The sequence below is a fragment of the Bombina bombina genome, chromosome 6 (genome assembly GCF_027579735.1).
Source record: "Bombina bombina isolate aBomBom1 chromosome 6, aBomBom1.pri, whole genome shotgun sequence".
Lineage (NCBI taxonomy): Eukaryota > Metazoa > Chordata > Amphibia > Anura > Bombinatoridae > Bombina > Bombina bombina.
The window spans coordinates 712,244,928-712,261,354 of NC_069504.1; the positions used below are offsets into that span (position 1 = coordinate 712,244,928).

The 16,427-nt window shown below is 37.6% G+C and overlaps 1 protein-coding gene across 5 annotated transcripts in view; it reads right to left on the bottom strand.

Moving 5' to 3' along the window:
• The window catches only part of C6H19orf38 (chromosome 6 C19orf38 homolog), a 110,618-nt gene that overhangs the window by 1,376 nt on the left and 92,815 nt on the right, over nucleotides 1–16,427 (bottom strand). For 3 of the 5 annotated variants that reach the window (XM_053717896.1, XM_053717891.1, XM_053717892.1), the window contains 4 exons: nucleotides 11,927–12,019; nucleotides 6,737–6,764; nucleotides 6,279–6,319; nucleotides 452–486 (listed from right to left, as the gene is read on the bottom strand). In XM_053717896.1, the coding sequence (XP_053573871.1) occupies nucleotides 452–486; nucleotides 6,279–6,319; nucleotides 6,737–6,764; nucleotides 11,927–12,019 (197 nt within the window). The remainder of the gene's footprint in view (nucleotides 1–451; nucleotides 487–6,278; nucleotides 6,320–6,736; nucleotides 6,765–11,926; nucleotides 12,020–16,427) is intronic. The other 2 variants (XM_053717894.1, XM_053717893.1) reach the window with 1 other exon arrangement.

Below are 16,427 nucleotides of genomic sequence, written 5' to 3' on the forward strand. Positions count from 1 at the left end.
CAAATTTGCTTCACTCTCTTAGTATTCTTAGTTGAAAAGCATACCTAGCTACGTAGGCGCAGGAGCAGTAAAGCACTACTGGGAGCTAGCTGCACTTATATGCCTGTTAAATGTCTCACCTTATGTGTTCAGCTAGCTCTCAGTAGTGCATTTCTGCACCTTCAACAAAGGAAACCAAGAAAATGAAGCAAATGTAATAATAGAAGTAAATTGAACGTTTTTTAATTGTATGCTGTGTCTTAATCATGAAAGAAAAGTTTTGGGTCCTTTTAATACATATTATCAATATACAAATATTTATATTTTACTGATGCCTTGCTGCAATTAGCCACCATAATAACTTTCCATCTAGTTCTAAGGAACTGTGCACATTATTGAGAACTGTATGGTTACATCCATGAGTTAAATATTAATCATTTATAATAAACTGTAACAATCATTTAATACTCACCACAGAATAGGCCATATTATTAGTAATTGACCAGTCTGCAAAAAAAAGGGGAAAAGATAAAGAAAAAAGTTACTTACTTTGGATGTGAGACTATAGATACCAAGGTGAGAGTGTCCCCTTCAATGAGACAAGACTTTCAAAATTCCTAAGTTGTTAAAGGAGCAGTCTAGTCAAACTAAACTTTCATGATTCAGATAGAGCATGCAAATTTAAGCAACTTTCTAATTTACTCCTATCATTCATTTTTCTTCGTTCTCTTGGTATCTTTATTTGAAAAAGCAAGAATGTAAGCTTTGGAGCTGGCCCATTTTTGGTTCAGAACCTGGGTAGCACTTTCTGATAGGTGTCTAAATGTAGCCACCAATCAGCAAGTACTACCCTGGTGCTGAACCAAAAATGGGCTGACTCCTTAGCTTACATTCAAATAACGATAGCAAGATAATAAATAAATAAGAAAAATTGTTAATAGGAGTAAATTAGAAAGTTGCTTAAAATTTCAGCCTCTATCTGACTAGACTATTCCTTTAAATGAAGCCTCTTATTCATGTTAAGAGAAAAAATGTGAAGATATAGGGAGGGTTCTCTCACTTTACATATAGTCCAGAATCCCACTTGTACGATATAACTAGGAGACAGGAATGAACATGAGAAATAAAGGAAGATAGGTGAATGGAGAGCCAAATAAAGAAAACTGTAAACGTAGTATAAACAGTGAATTGTAGCAATACAGGGAGAGGGAAAGATTAAAATGTGACAAACAAGGAAAGCAGAAAAATAAAAAAACATAAAAAAGGAGGAATGAGGGATGGAAAGTTAGATAAAAAAAAGTGAATTGGGGTTTATGATACAAATGTAATGGGGTAAACAGACAAATGCTTCCCTGAAGTGATTTGTTATACAATCTGCAGGGTATTAACTGTATGACAAACTGCTGGGGATGAGGACATGTGGTTGCCATCTGTACAATGCTTTTCAGTGCATATGGCGACCATACGTTGTCATCCTGACAGTGGGCCTTTCAGAGCTGTTACTACCCCTCCCTCCCCCTGCGGTTACCACTAAATTTGAGGTAGACAAGTGGCCTGGAATGCAGGGATGACTTCAACACACATGGGTTTAGTGACATAACCAGGCCTCAGTAACTCTGTAGTGCCAGTCTGCTGCAGAGAGCTGGATAGGGTAAGCACTCAAATCACTCAAACTCAGCTCCCTTAAACCCAAGACCCAAGACATCTGCTCTCTCAAACAATGCATGTAAAGTGTAAGCAGCAATTTATAAAAAATAAAATAAGAAAACACAAATGTTAAAGGAAGGGGTCACTATGTGCCTGCGACAGCTCTTCAAAAAGGCTTAGAGACCCCCCAAAGCCCCTTGCTTTAAAGCCTAGAGGCCCCTCTTTAAAGGGTCATTCCAGCCAAAATTGGAATCCACCAGAGAGCATTTAGGTTTTGAATAGAAGCATTTTTGTAATATACACGACGTATCAGCAAAAATGCTTCTAATAAAACCTATAGCGGTTTCAAGTGTGTATTGTGTTAAAGGGACATGAAACCCAATTTTTTTCTTTCATGATTTAGAAAAAACATGCAATTTAAACCACTTTCTAATTTACTTCTATAATCTAATTTGCTTCATTCTCTTGCTATCCTTTGCTCAAAAGCATATCTAGATAGGCTTAACTGTTGGTGATTGGTGGCTGCACACAGGTGCCTCCTGTGATTGGCTCACTCATGTGCACTGCTATTTCTTTAACAAAGGATCTCTAATGAATGAAGCAAATTAGATATTAGAAGTAAATTGGAATGTTGTTTAAAATTGTATGCTCTGTCTGAATCATGAAAGAAAAAAATTGGGTTTAATGTCCTTTTAAGTATGCACTGTGCATCAGCATCAGCATTTTAAACACAGCCCTTGTTCAGAGAGCCTAAGGTGCTTGTACCATCTGGTACTGTACTACTAACTCACGCCTAGATTACAAGATTTGGGCTATAGAAGGTGTGAAACGAACGCAACAAAAGTTGCGTTATTTCACCCCCCCATAGCGCTGCCAATACAAGTTTCAGAAAAGCCTCCTTGTGCGTGCGATATGGTGGTGATAATCTCCATACCGCACAAAATCCAAGGGCTGATTTGACGTGCTCGTTTACGCTTTCCCCATAGACATCAATGGGGAGAGAGTGTTAGAAAAAAAACTAACACCTGAAGCGCGGAATGATTTGCTCCGTAACGCAACCCCATTGATGTCTATGGGAAAAAAGTTACGTTAAACCTAACACCCTAACATAAACCCCAAGTCTAAACACCCCTAATCTGCTGCCCCCGACATCGCCCACAGTAATAAAAGTTATTAACCCCTATTCCGCTGCTCCTCCCTGCCCTACAAAATGCCCCTTTAAGGGGTATTAGTAGTTTATTGTAGGCTAGGGAGTGTTTTTATTTTGGGGGGGCTTTTTTATTTTTATAGGGCTATTAGATTAGGTGTAATTGTTTTTATTTTTGATAATTTCATTTGTTATTTTTTGTAACTTAGTGTTTGTTATTTTTTGTCATTTTTTATTTTTTTGTAATTTTAGACTTAATTTTTTTTAGTAGTGTTAGGTTTTTTTATGTGTAATTTATTTTTTTTAATTGATAGTTATTTTAATTTTAGTATAATAGTTTAGTATAATAGTTATGTTAGGTTAATTGTTAGCTTAAATTTAGGGTTTTTTTAATTTCAAAGGTAAGTTTTTATTTATTTTAAGATAGGGATATTGTAATGTTAATATAAAGTTAGGGGGTGATGGGTTTAGGGGTTAATAGTTGAATTTATTAGTGGTGATGTGGGGGGGCTGGCGGTTTAGAGGTTAATAAGTTTATTTAGAAGTGGTGATGTTGGGGGTGGCGGTTTAGGGGTTAATAGGTTTAGTTAGTGGTGGCTGTGTCGGGGAGCGGAGGAATAGGGGTTAATAACTTTATTATAGTTGCGGGCTTAATAAGTTTTAAATAGTGTTTGCGATGCGGGAGGGCCTTGGTTTAAGGGTTAATAAGAGTTTATGGGTACTAGTGTACTTTGTAACACTTTAGTTATGAGTTTTGTGAAACATTTTTGTTACACAAAATCCATAACTACTGCTTTCAGATGGCGGAACGGATCGTGTCTGTATAGGCTGTAATGCAAGCATTTTAGCCTCAGCGCACAACCTGTAATACCGGCGCTATGGAAACCCACGCAAAAACTTTATTTTTTTGAGTGCGGGACTGATGTTGCCTTACAGGCTACAATGCTTGCGGTATAGCTATACCGACAAGACTCGTAATGGCTGCGTTACTGTTTTTACTCTGAAATGGCCATTTTTTCAGCGTTAAAACCGTAACGCACAACTTGTAATCTCGGTGTTAATTTCTTAATTGCTGGCATGATACAAGCCTCACTGGTGCTCTGAGCAGCTGCAGTATTTAAAATGCTGGTGCACTGAGAATATCTAGTTAAGAGAAAAATGCTAACACTAAAACAGTGATAACTTTTACTAAAAGCATTTTTGCCAATAAATGTACATTTTAAATATATTTCTGTTCAAAGATGTAATTCATCTTTATGCATTTAAATGCCCTTTTAAAATAAAGCCTGTGTATAAGTTTACATAACCATAGTGATAACCTGGTGTGACTAAATGTGCATTTATATGAGCAGATCAAAAATATATACGTACCCCCGTATTTATATGGGGATAACCCCTTCTTTTTTATAATAAAGTATGGGAAAAACAAACACACTATTGTTTACAACCATTTTTTGACATTCCTTTTTTTTCACGTGTTACTATATATACATAAAATATAGCTGATATGGTATAGTTTGAATCTGCCGAGTCTGATAAAAATCAGCAATATCTACTGTAATATTTGTGAGTGTCTCACTGAAAAATGACCTAAATTTGAGCAGCATTTAAAACTCCAAAACAGCTTGACAGAGGGCTGGGAAATGGATCAGCAGCTAAGGGGTTCAGTTTAATTTTGCATTTGAAATAGCTGGTTTAGCTAATTGAAACCATAAACCAAAGTTCTCAAGAATATACCCACTCAAATGGGCTGAGTCTGCCAGAACAGTATACCTGATTATTTTATCCCCCTTATATATACAGAAAAGCCAATACAATGATTTGAAAATCCTTCTTTAGACCAATCTGAAAAGTAATTACAGAGACCATCTTTATATTTCAGTCACTGTGCATGACAAATAGATCCATTTTTAATTTTTTTTCTCACTAAAAATGTTCTTTGTATCCCTTGCTAATAACTAAGCACCTAAAGAAACTTCTGAGAGTTTTCTTGACTTATTTTAAACCAAGGTAAAGTTTGCTCAGTGCTAAACAAAATTAGGAGATAGATAAATATTTAAAGGGACAGTCTACAACAAAATTGTTATTGTTTAAAAAGATAGATAACGCCTTTACTATCCATCCCCAGATTTGCACTAACAACATTGTTATATGAATATACTTTATAACATTTAAGCCTCTAAATGTCTGTGTGTTTCTAAGCCACTAGACAGCCTCTTATCACATGCTTTTTTATTTGCTTTTCACAACAGGAACTGCACTAATTGGCTAAAATGCAAGTCAATGGATAATAAATAGTCATGTGATAAGGGGGAGTCAGCAGAGGCTTAGATACAAGATAATCACAGAGGTGAAAAAATATGAATGTAACCATGTTGGCTGTGCAAAACTGGGGAATGGGTAATAAAGGGATTATCTATGTTTTTAAACAATAACAAATTTGGAGCAGACTGTTCCTTTAACTGATTGGCTGAATGAAAGGGCTGCAAAACACCTTTAAATTAATTACAAATCAGTTTGAGGTGTTGCCTTCCACCGATATTCAGTAGAAATGAGATATATGGACACTTTGAGGGGACATGTAAGAGAGAAATAAGAAGAGAGATGTGAGACACAAAAATGGGCTCTAGAATATGAGACTGAGAGATATGAGACAAAGCAAGAAAAGAACAAGAGACAACAAGAATGAGAGGATTAAATAAAGGAAAGAGTAGATAGGGCCAGGTGATAAAAAGCTTGTCACAATGGAGAGAAATCACATAACATCTTCAGGGGGGCTTTTTTGACCATTATAATGTAATCCAAATGTATCTCCTTCGCTCCCAGATCCCTGCATTGCCAGATATACAGCTCTGAAGCTTAAATGTGCCTTACTAAAATTATTTAAGGGAACCAGGGGCGGGCTGAAACCAATCAGAGCACCGGGCAAAAATTAGGGAAGGGTCCCACTGTCTCACACTGACCCAAATGTATGCAATTGAACATGGTAGCCTCCCTTTCCCTGGCCCCACCAGGCCCCCCAACCTCCAGGGCCAGAACTCCAATGTCAAAGATCAGATCCAGGACCAGACCCACACTCCATGGCCCTCACAGTGACAGACCCCCAAACTATAGGGCCCCCGAGCAACAAACCCCACATCCAGGCACAAGGCCCCCACTCTGGGGCCACGTCCTCACCTAAACACACACTTAACTGCTTAGTTAATTATAGGGTAGCTGTCAACCCCAGTTTAAGCAGCACACCAGGACCCATGGAGATGCCATTTTTGGGGCCCCCTACATGCTGGGCCCTCGGTCCATGTCCTATTTGCCCGGCTGATCAGTCGGCCCCTGAAGGGAACTCACAAATAATGATGAGACTCGTTGGATAACCTCACCAGAGTGGAGAGCTTTAGATCATGGGGACCATAATGTGAAAGAGAGGTAGAATTATATGTGTGATAAACAGCAGCATACAATAGTATGAACAGGATAGTACAGAAAGAAAAAAAAACACAATAATCACCTGGTGACATATTTTGTGGGACCCAAACAGACTCTCTGTCCCTGTAGAAAATAAATAAACAGTTAATAGAAATAAAATGTCAACTCATTTTACTGCTGTATTACTGAACTTCAAATATTCCCTGTAGTTTCCATCACTGCACTGATGCACATTTATATACGCAGGTACACGCATGCACACAACATACCCTTACTCATGCACATGTTACCAGTTGCACTTTTACCTGTTTCTATAGCAACCATATACTGTTACTGTATGAAGCATTGTTGTTCCTCAGTTCTGCTTCTATATAACCAAACATTCTAGCAATGTATACCTCTTTTCATTACATGACCTCAGCTAATTGTCTGCTAATAGACCTCAATTCTATCCTACAGCCCCCTCTGCTATAATGTCAGCAATTCTGCACACAGTTCTGTCACTTCATAAAATGCTCATAGTTGACACCTATGATTTACCTCTGTTCTTGTCTCTTCTTCTGTTGAACTAATAAAAAACAAAAACAAATTGGCATATACATATGTTGAAAGGATATTGTCATTAAAGCTTATACTGCATTATCAAATCAATCAGGGATACAATCTGGAAAAATGAGAAAAATAGAATCCAGTTTTGCACAAGCAGCGAACAGACTTTAATATGCACAGGCAGAGATGCAATGCAGGGAAAGAGGGCAAAATAGAGAAAGCAAAATTTTGTCCGGAAGGAACACAGATACACTAAACTGGGCAAGATTCACTAACAACATTTCTAGCATTTAAAAGGAATGGTCTACTGTAAAATGTTTCCAATTACTTTTTAAATCAAATGCAAAGTTTATAATGTATGGGTAATTGCTCCTTTATGTTTATTGTTGTATATGAAATAGACATTTCTGATTATTGAAATCACTACACGAAAGGCATAGATTACAAGTGAAGCATAGAAATAGTAGCGATATTTATATATATACAGGGAGTGCAGAATTATTAGGCAAGTTGTATTTTTGAGGATTAATTTTATTATTGAACAACAACCATGTTCTCAATGAACCCAAAAAACTCATTAATATCAAAGCTGAATAGTTTTGGAAGTAGTTTTTAGTTTGTTTTTAGTTATAGCTATTTTAGGGGGATATCTGTGTGTGCAGGTGACTATTACTGTGCATAATTATTAGGCAACTTAAGAAAAAACAAATATATACCCATTTCAATTATTTATTTTTACCAGTGAAACCAATATAACATCTCAACATTCACAAATATACATTTCTGATATTCAAAAACAAAACAAAAACAAATCAGTGACCAATATAGCCACCTTTCTTTGCAAGGACACTCAAAAGCCTGCCATCCATGGATTCTGTCAGTGTTTGATCTGTTCACCATCAACATTGGGTGCAGCAGCAACCACAGCCTCCCAGACACTGTTCAGAGAGGTGTACTGTTTTCCCTCCTTGTAAATCTCACATTTGATGATGGACCACAGGTTCTCAATGGGGTTCAGATCAGGTGAACAAGGAGGCCATGTCATTAGATTTTCTTCTTTTATACCCTTTCTTGCCAGCCACGCTGTGGAGTACTTGGACGCGTGTGATGGAGCATTGTCCTGCATGTAAATCATGTTTTTCTTGAAGGATGCAGACTTCTTCCTGTACCACTGCTTGAAGAAGGTGTCTTCCAGAAACTGGCAGTAGGACTGGGAGTTGAGCTTGACTCCATCCTCAAACCGAAAAGGCCCCACAAGCTCATCTTTGATGATACCAGCACAAACCTGTACTCCACCTCCACCTTGCTGGCGTCTGAGTCAGACTGGAGCTCTCTGCCCTTTACCAATCCAGCCACGGGCCCATCCATCTGGCCCATCAAGACTCACTCTCATTTCATCAGTCCATAAAACCTTAGAAAAATCAGTCTTGAGATATTTCTTGGCCCAGTCTTGATGTTTCAGCTTGTGTCTCTTGTTCAGTGGTGGTCGTCTTTCAGCCTTTCTTACCTTGGCCATGTCTCTGAGTATTGCGCACCTTGTGCTTTTGGGCACTCCAGTGATGTTGCAGCTCTGAAATATGGCCAAACTGGTGGCAAGTGGCATCTTGGCATCTGCACGCTTGACTTTTCTCAGTTCATGGGCAGTTATTTTGCACCTTGGTTTTTCCACACGCTTCTTGCAACCCTGTTGACTATTTTGAATGAAACGCTTGATTGTTCGATGATCACGCTTCAGAAGCTTTGCAATTTTAAGAGTGCTGCATCCCTCTGCAAGATATCTCACTATTTTTGACTTTTCTGAGCCTGTCAAGTCCTTCTTTTGACCCATTTTGCCAAAGGAAAGGAAGTTGCCTAATAATTATGCACACCTGATATAGGGTGTTGATGTCATTAGACCACACCCCTTCTCATTACAGAGATGCACATCACCTAATATGCTTAATTGGTAGTAGGCTTTCGAGCCTATACAGCTTGGAGTAAGACAACATGCATAAAGAGGATGATGTGGTCAAAATACTCATTTGCCTAATAATTCTGCACTCCCTGTATATATATATATATATATATATATTAGACATGTGCATTTGAATCCTTTGTTAGTAGTTAGTATTGATCTTGCACAAGAATCAATCCGGCTCTGAAAATAGCCAAATAGTGTATACTTCCGCACTTTCATGCACATGTCTAATGTATATATGTGTGTGTGTATTTGCATGTGTGTATGTTTATATGTGTATATGTGTATATATGTATGTATGTGTATATATGTATGTGTGTATGTTTATATGTGTATATATGTATGTGTGTATGTTTATATGTGTATATATGTATGTGTATATGTGTATATATGTATGTGTGTATGTTTATATGTGTATATATGTATGTGTGTATGTTTATATGTGTATATATGTATGTATGTGTATATGCGTATATATGTATGTGTGTATGTTTATATGTGTATATATGTATGTGTGTATGTTTATATGTGTATGTATGTGTATATGCGTATATATGTATGTGTGTATGTTTATATGTGTATATATGTATGTGTGTGTATATGTGTATATATGTATGTGTATATATGTATATGTGTATGTTTATATGTGAATATATGTATGTGTGTATGTTTATATGTGTATATATGTATGTGTATATGTGTATATATGTATGTGTGTATGTGTGTATGTGTATATATGTATGTGTGTATGTTTATATGTGTATATATGTATGTATGTATGTGTATATGTGTATATATGTATGTGTGTATGTTTATATGTGTATATATGTATGTGTGTGTATATGTGTATATATGTATGTATGTGTATATATATATATATGTGTGTATGTTTATATGTGTATATATGTATGTGTGTATGTTTATATGTGTATATATGTATGTGTGTGTATATGTGTATATATGTATGTGTGTATGTTTATATGTGTATATATGTATGTATGTGTGTGTATATGTGTATATATGTATGTGTGTATGTTTATATGTGTATATATATATGTGTGTATGTTTATATGTGTATATATGTGTATATATGTATGTATGTTTATATGTGTATATATGTATGTGTGTGTATATGTGTATATATGTATGTGTGTATGTTTATATGTGTATATATGTATGTGTGTATGTTTATATGTGTATATATGTGTGTATGTTTATATGTGTATATATGTATGTGTGTATGTTTATATGTGTATATATGTGTGTATGTTTATATGTGTATATATGTATGTGTGTATGTTTATAAGTGTATATATATATATGTATGTGTACATATGAATGTGCACACATACATACACAAACACATCCATTTAAATCTCTGTTAAAACATTCCTATTAATTGAATATTGTAATATGAATATATGTGTTTGAAATACTTTAACATATTATACGTTTTGTTATACTTTAATTCTAACCCTAATACTTAGCTTCATGTCTCCAGTGCTATTAGGTGTTGCTCAGCACATAACTTACTACTTGTAAGATGTAAGCGTGCACCACATTTCCATTGAAAGTATAGCGCACATTAAAAAAAGTTAGCTGTGCCAATATTGTTTGGTAAAACTATTTTATAATTTACTTGTAATACCAGTTTGTGTACGTTCCTGCAATATGGATAGCTTACCCTGTACTATCAATAGTGCTATAGTTCTAATCTAGGCCAAAATGGGCTGAGCTTGTAGGGAGAGCAGACCTATCTAATCTATCTTATCATTTACACAAAGTCTTCCTTAACTTTATTTTTCACTGTTTACTTCAATACTGAGGGCCAGATGATCTAAAGTTCTCCAGTCAGTTGAGAAGCTTTAAAAGTCTTGTAAGTGGGGTGAGGTCCCTCAAATAACTTTATAAAGGCACATTTTAGCTTGAGTATTATTTATCTCACATGTGGATGTGAAGCAAAGACCTCAAGATCACAACATAAGGTCTAAAAAAAATCTCAAAGATTTTGTGCAATTTCTCTCCATGCTGAGCTTTGGATCATCAGGCCCTTAGAGAGAACAATTGAAAATTAAAATTTTAGTACCTCTCTGTCACAGCCCCCACTGGGAGTCTGATCTCATCTAAACCTTCTTGTTTACAATTTTCTGTAAACATTTCATAAGTTATTTTCCGTATAGGTGGGGATACAACAGGCAAAGCCAGCTGTTTAAAAAGACAAAATAAAGGAAAAGTAGCTATCTGTATACAACTTAAAGGGATACTAACCCCAATTTTTTTTCCTTTCATGATTCAGATAGAGTATGCAATTTTAAGCAACTTTCTAATTTATTCCTATTATCATTTTTTCTTTGTTCTCATGTTATCTTGATTTGAAAAAGCAGCATTTTTAATTCAGCACCTGGGTAGCGCTTGCTGATTGGTTTGCTACATTTAGCCACAAATCAGCAAGTGCTACCCAGGTGCTGAACAAAAAAATGGACTGGCTCTAAAGCGTTCATTCCTGCTTTTTCAAATCAAGATAGCATTAGAAAAAAGAAAAATTGATAATAGGACTAAATTAGAAAGTTGCTTAAAATCGCATGCTCTATCTGAATCATGAAAGAAAAAAAATGGGTTTAGCATCCCTTTAATACACTCCAGCGGGTAAAATAGATCAATAGGAACACATTAAAGGAACATGAAACCCTTTTCTTTCTTTCAGGATTCAGATAGGGCATGGGATTTAAAACAATTTTGTAATTTACTTCTATTATCTAATTTGTTTTATTCTCTTGGTAGCTTTTGCTGAAAAGGATACCTAGGTAGGCTCAGGAGCTGCTGATTGATGGCTGTACACATCTGCCTCATGTTATTGGCTTACCAATGTATTCACTAAACTCCCAGTAGTGCACTGCTGCTCAAGAAAGGATAGCAAGAGAATGAAGAAAATTAGATAATAGAAGTAAATGACAAAGTTGTATGTTCTGTCTGAATAATGAAAGAAACATTTTGGTTTCACGTCCCTTTAAAGGAAAAAAACAATGCAATGCACTGTCCCTTTAAATCTCTCTTTTTCTTATGCTACTTTTCAGCCTTATACGCCTTAATTTATCCATACATTAATGATTGGCTTCAAAGAATAACAGAGCAAGATGTTACAGAGGCTGTTAGTGAATCTAGCCCACTGAATATAGGCAGAGAATACAAACACAGTGAGCTTCTGTAAGCAACTCCATACTTACATCGTATAACCATACATGAAGCCAAAATGATTGACAGAACAAGGACGGCGCCCCCAATTATACCAGCAACTAAAGGTATAATCCAGGAAGGAGCTGCCAAAAAGAAATACATAAATGAATTCATAAATATGTGAAATAGACCCAAAATGTATATTTAAAGGGACATTAAATACAAAATTGTTCTTCCACGATTCAGATAGAACATACAATTTTAAACAACTTTGTAATTTACTTCTATCATCACATTTCTTTCGTTCTCTTGGTATCTTTTGTTAAAAAAAGAGGAACATAAACTCAGGAGTGTGCATGTGTTTGGAGCAGTTTTGCAAGAATGTTATGGCAGCACTATTTCCTGCCATGTAGTGATCCAGTCACCTACCTAGGTATCTCTTCAACAAAGAATATTATGGGAACAAAGCAAATTTGATAGTAGAAGTAATTTGGATACTTTTATTAAAATTGTATGCTCTGTCTGAATCACAAAAGAAAATGTTGGGTTTCATATCCTTTTAAGTCACAAGAATAATATGTTTAGTACAAAAGAGCATTTAGCCCAGCTCACTAACACATGAACAGGAGATTAAAAGTTATTAAACGTTCATTATTCACCCGAAGAGTCCATCTTTAAAAGAAATAAAGCTCTCACTTACTTCTGTCACTAAATATGCCTCTTTCTCTTGGTATTCATTGTTTAAACTTAGCCCCATTCCCTGAAAGCATACGGTGTTAGGCTCAGGAGTGTGCATGTGTTGAGCACTATATATACACCATTGTTACAAATATTGGACTAGATTCATAGGCTCTCATGATTTTGCCAAGAGGCCTCTATGTAAAGGGCAAATTATATTCAAAATTTAGTGAGCAATGCTTCTCCAATCTCTCTGAGTGAATCTTTACTCCAGAATTTTTATCATTTCAAAAGATAGATAATCCCTTTATTACCTATTCCTAAGTTTTGCATAACCAACACAGCTATATTAATACACTTTTTTACCTCTGTGATTACCTTGTATCTAAGCCATGCAAAATGCCCTCTTATTTCAGTTCTTTTGACAGACTTGCATTTTAGCCAATCAGTGCTGACTAATGTATCTAAATTGCACACATGAACCAGTGCTGTCTAGCTGTAAAAAACAGTCAAAATGCACTGAGATAAGAGGTGGCCTTCAAAGGCTTACAAATTAGCATATGAGCCTACCTATGTTTAGCTTTCAACAAAGAATACCAAGAGAAGAGAGCAAATTTGATGATAAAAGTAAATTGGATAAATTAATATCTTTTATGGTGGTGAGGGTCCACGATCCGTTACTCCTGGGAATTACTCTTTTCTACCCCTAGGAGGAGGCAAAGATTTCTAAACCCCAAGAATTCTATAAAACCCCTCCCACCTCACAGGTACCTCAGTCTAATGTTTTAGAGGTAGGAAAAAGGAATAAGAGCCATAAAAGGAGCAGGGGAAAAAAATGTACACAAAAAAGGAGAGAGAAAAAAACAACTCAGAAAAAAGAGTTGGGTCTTGTGGATCAGGTAAGCATAAATTATGCTTTCTTTCATAAAGGTCGTGAGAGTCAACGATCCATTACTCCTGGGAACTAATACCCAAGCTGTGGAGTCCACAAATGATAACAGAAAAAGATGGTGTGATGGTTTCCCAGTCACATACATAGACAATATGTGATACAGCGCCCTCTATTGGTCATTGTGACTGTTTCCCAGTAACATACATGGACAATATGCGACAGCCCCATCTTTTGGTTGAACTATCCCCAGGACATCATATAGCACAGCAACTTCTATTGGTTGCAAGTTTACCACCAAAATGTTTACAGGAGAGAAAGTACTAAACTGCCTCCAAGAAAGCTATATAAATTAAAAGCTTCAACTAAGAAGCAAAAGAAACAGCAGAAAACAACTGAATGACACAGAACCAGCAAAAGGAACAACTAAAAGTTTGTCTGAAATTTATTTTATGCTTACCTGATAAATTTCTTTCTTTCCGGATATGGTGAGTCCACGGCATCCTCAATTACTGTTGGGAATATCACTCCTGGCCAGCAGGAGGAGGCAAAGAGCACCACAGCAAAGCTGTTAAGTATCACTCCCCTTTCCACAATCCCCAGTCATTCGACCGAAGGAAAATGGAGAAAAGGAGTAACACAAGGTGTAGAGGTACCTGAGGTTTAGACAAAAAAACTGTCTTAGAAAAAAAGTGCGGGGCCGTGGACTCACCATATCCGGAAAGAATTTTTTTTAGCAGGTAAGTATACATTTTGCTTTCTTTCCTAAGATATGGTGAGTCCACTGCATCCTCAATTACTGTTGGGAACCAAATACCCAAGCTAAAGGACACGTAGGACTAGGGAGGGATAAGACAGGAAGACCTAAACAGAAGGCCTCAGCCTAGGCAAAAGTATCAAATTTATAAAATTTGGAAAAAATTAAGTGTTCAATCTCCAAGCAGTCAGATTCAGAGAAACAAGATTTGGATGAAGAAAAGGAAGCACAGCCGATGAGCTTGTTTCCCATAGATGGCTCCGTGTTTCAATAGGAGCAGACCCACAATTGGACCAACCACAGTGGAGTTGAGCCTTCACACCCCCAGAGTCACAGAAGAGTAACCTGCATACTCCAATCAAAGTGAAGGGGAGGTACTGAACGGCTCTGACTGATCATAGAGGGATTTTCCGGAGACATCTTCCACTACGCCCCACACTTGTTTGCAGACAGGACGCGGTGCTGAGAGAGAATTCTCACGGCGTCCAGGGAGGGCATTCAGTGCTTTGATGAAAGCCGTGGAGGCCGAGTGAGCCTTTACCATTCTGCTACAGGCACAAGGCGTTCTTCTTTCACAGGAGGGTAAGCTACTTTTGTTGTATTTTGCCTGATTTATTGTGGGACCTATCTGTTCTACAACATGAATTGTGAATACTCAAGCTTCTTGTGGAACTGTTCTGGTATCAGCATACACTGTGAATTTATATTTAACAGTTGAACCTACATTGCCAGCCTTGGCATTTGCATCTTAGTATAGGAGAGACTCCTCATTGTGCCACGATGAAGAAAAGGACCCTGAAGTAGAAGGTCCTTCCTCAGAGGAAGTCTCCACGGTGGCAGAAACGACATTTCCACTAGGTCTGCATACCAGATCCTGCTAGGCCACACAGGAGCTATTAGAATGACCGACGCTCTCTCCTGCTTGATCCGAGCAATGACTCATGGAAGGGGAGCAAACGGAGGGAAATGTATGCCAACCTGAAGTTCCAAGGAACTGCCAGAACATCTATCAGGAAGGCCTGAGCATCCCTTGATCTTGAACCGTGCTTTGGAAGCTTGGCGTTCTGTCGAGATGCCATCAGATCCAATTCCGGTACCCCCCATTTGATGGTTAACCTGGAGAACACCTCCGGATGGAGTTCCCACTCCCTGGGATGAAAAGTCTGTCTGCTCAGGAAATCCGCTTCCCAGTTGTCCACTCCTGGAATGTGGATGGCAGATAGACAGCAATTGTGAGCTTCCACCCACTGAATAATTCGAGCTACCTCCTTCATGGCTAAGGAACTCCGAGTTCCTCCCTGGTGGTTGATATAATTATGTTGTCTGTCTGTAACTTGATAAACTGGGCTAAGGCCAGCTGAGGCCAAGCCATCAACTCCAATATGTTTATGGGGAGAGCAGTTTCCTCCTGAGACCAAAGTCCCTGAGCCTTCAATGAGTCCCAGACTGCTCCCCAGCTCATCAGGCTGGTGTCCGTGGTCACAATCACCCATGGGGGACTCCGAAAGCATGTCCCCTGTGACAGATGTTCTTGAGACAGCCACCACAGAAGAGAGTCTCTCATCGACTGATCTAGAACTATCTTCTGAGACAGATCTGCATAATCCCTGTTCCATTGACTGAGCATGCAAAACTGTAGAGCTCTCAAATGGAATCGAGCAAAGGCAACTATGTCCATGGAAGCCACCATCAGACCAATTACCTCCATACGTAGGGCCACTGATGGTCATACAGCAGACTGTAGAGATAGGCAAGAGGAAAGAATCTTGGCTCTTCTGACTTCTGTTAGAAATATTTTCATTGATAGGGAATCTAAAATGGTTCCTAAGAAGACCACCCTTGTAGCTGGAACAAGGGAACTCTTTCAACAATTCACCTTCCATCCGTGGGAATGAAGAAAAGACAACAAGATCTCTGTGTGAGATTTTGCTAGTTGAAAAGATGGCGCCTGAACCAGAATGTCGTTCATATAAGGCGCCACTGCAATTCCCAGAGACCAAATTACTTCCTAAAAGAGCCCCCAGGACCTTTGAAAAAATTCTGGTAGCTGTGGCGAGGCCAAATTGAAAAGCCACAAACTGAAAGTGTTTGTCCAGATAGGCAAATCTCAGAAACTTGTGATGATCCCTGTGAATGGGAACATGGAGGTACACATCCTTCAGGTCTATGGTTGTCATGAACTGACCCTCTTAAACTAAAGGAAGAATGGAACGGATAGTGTCCATTT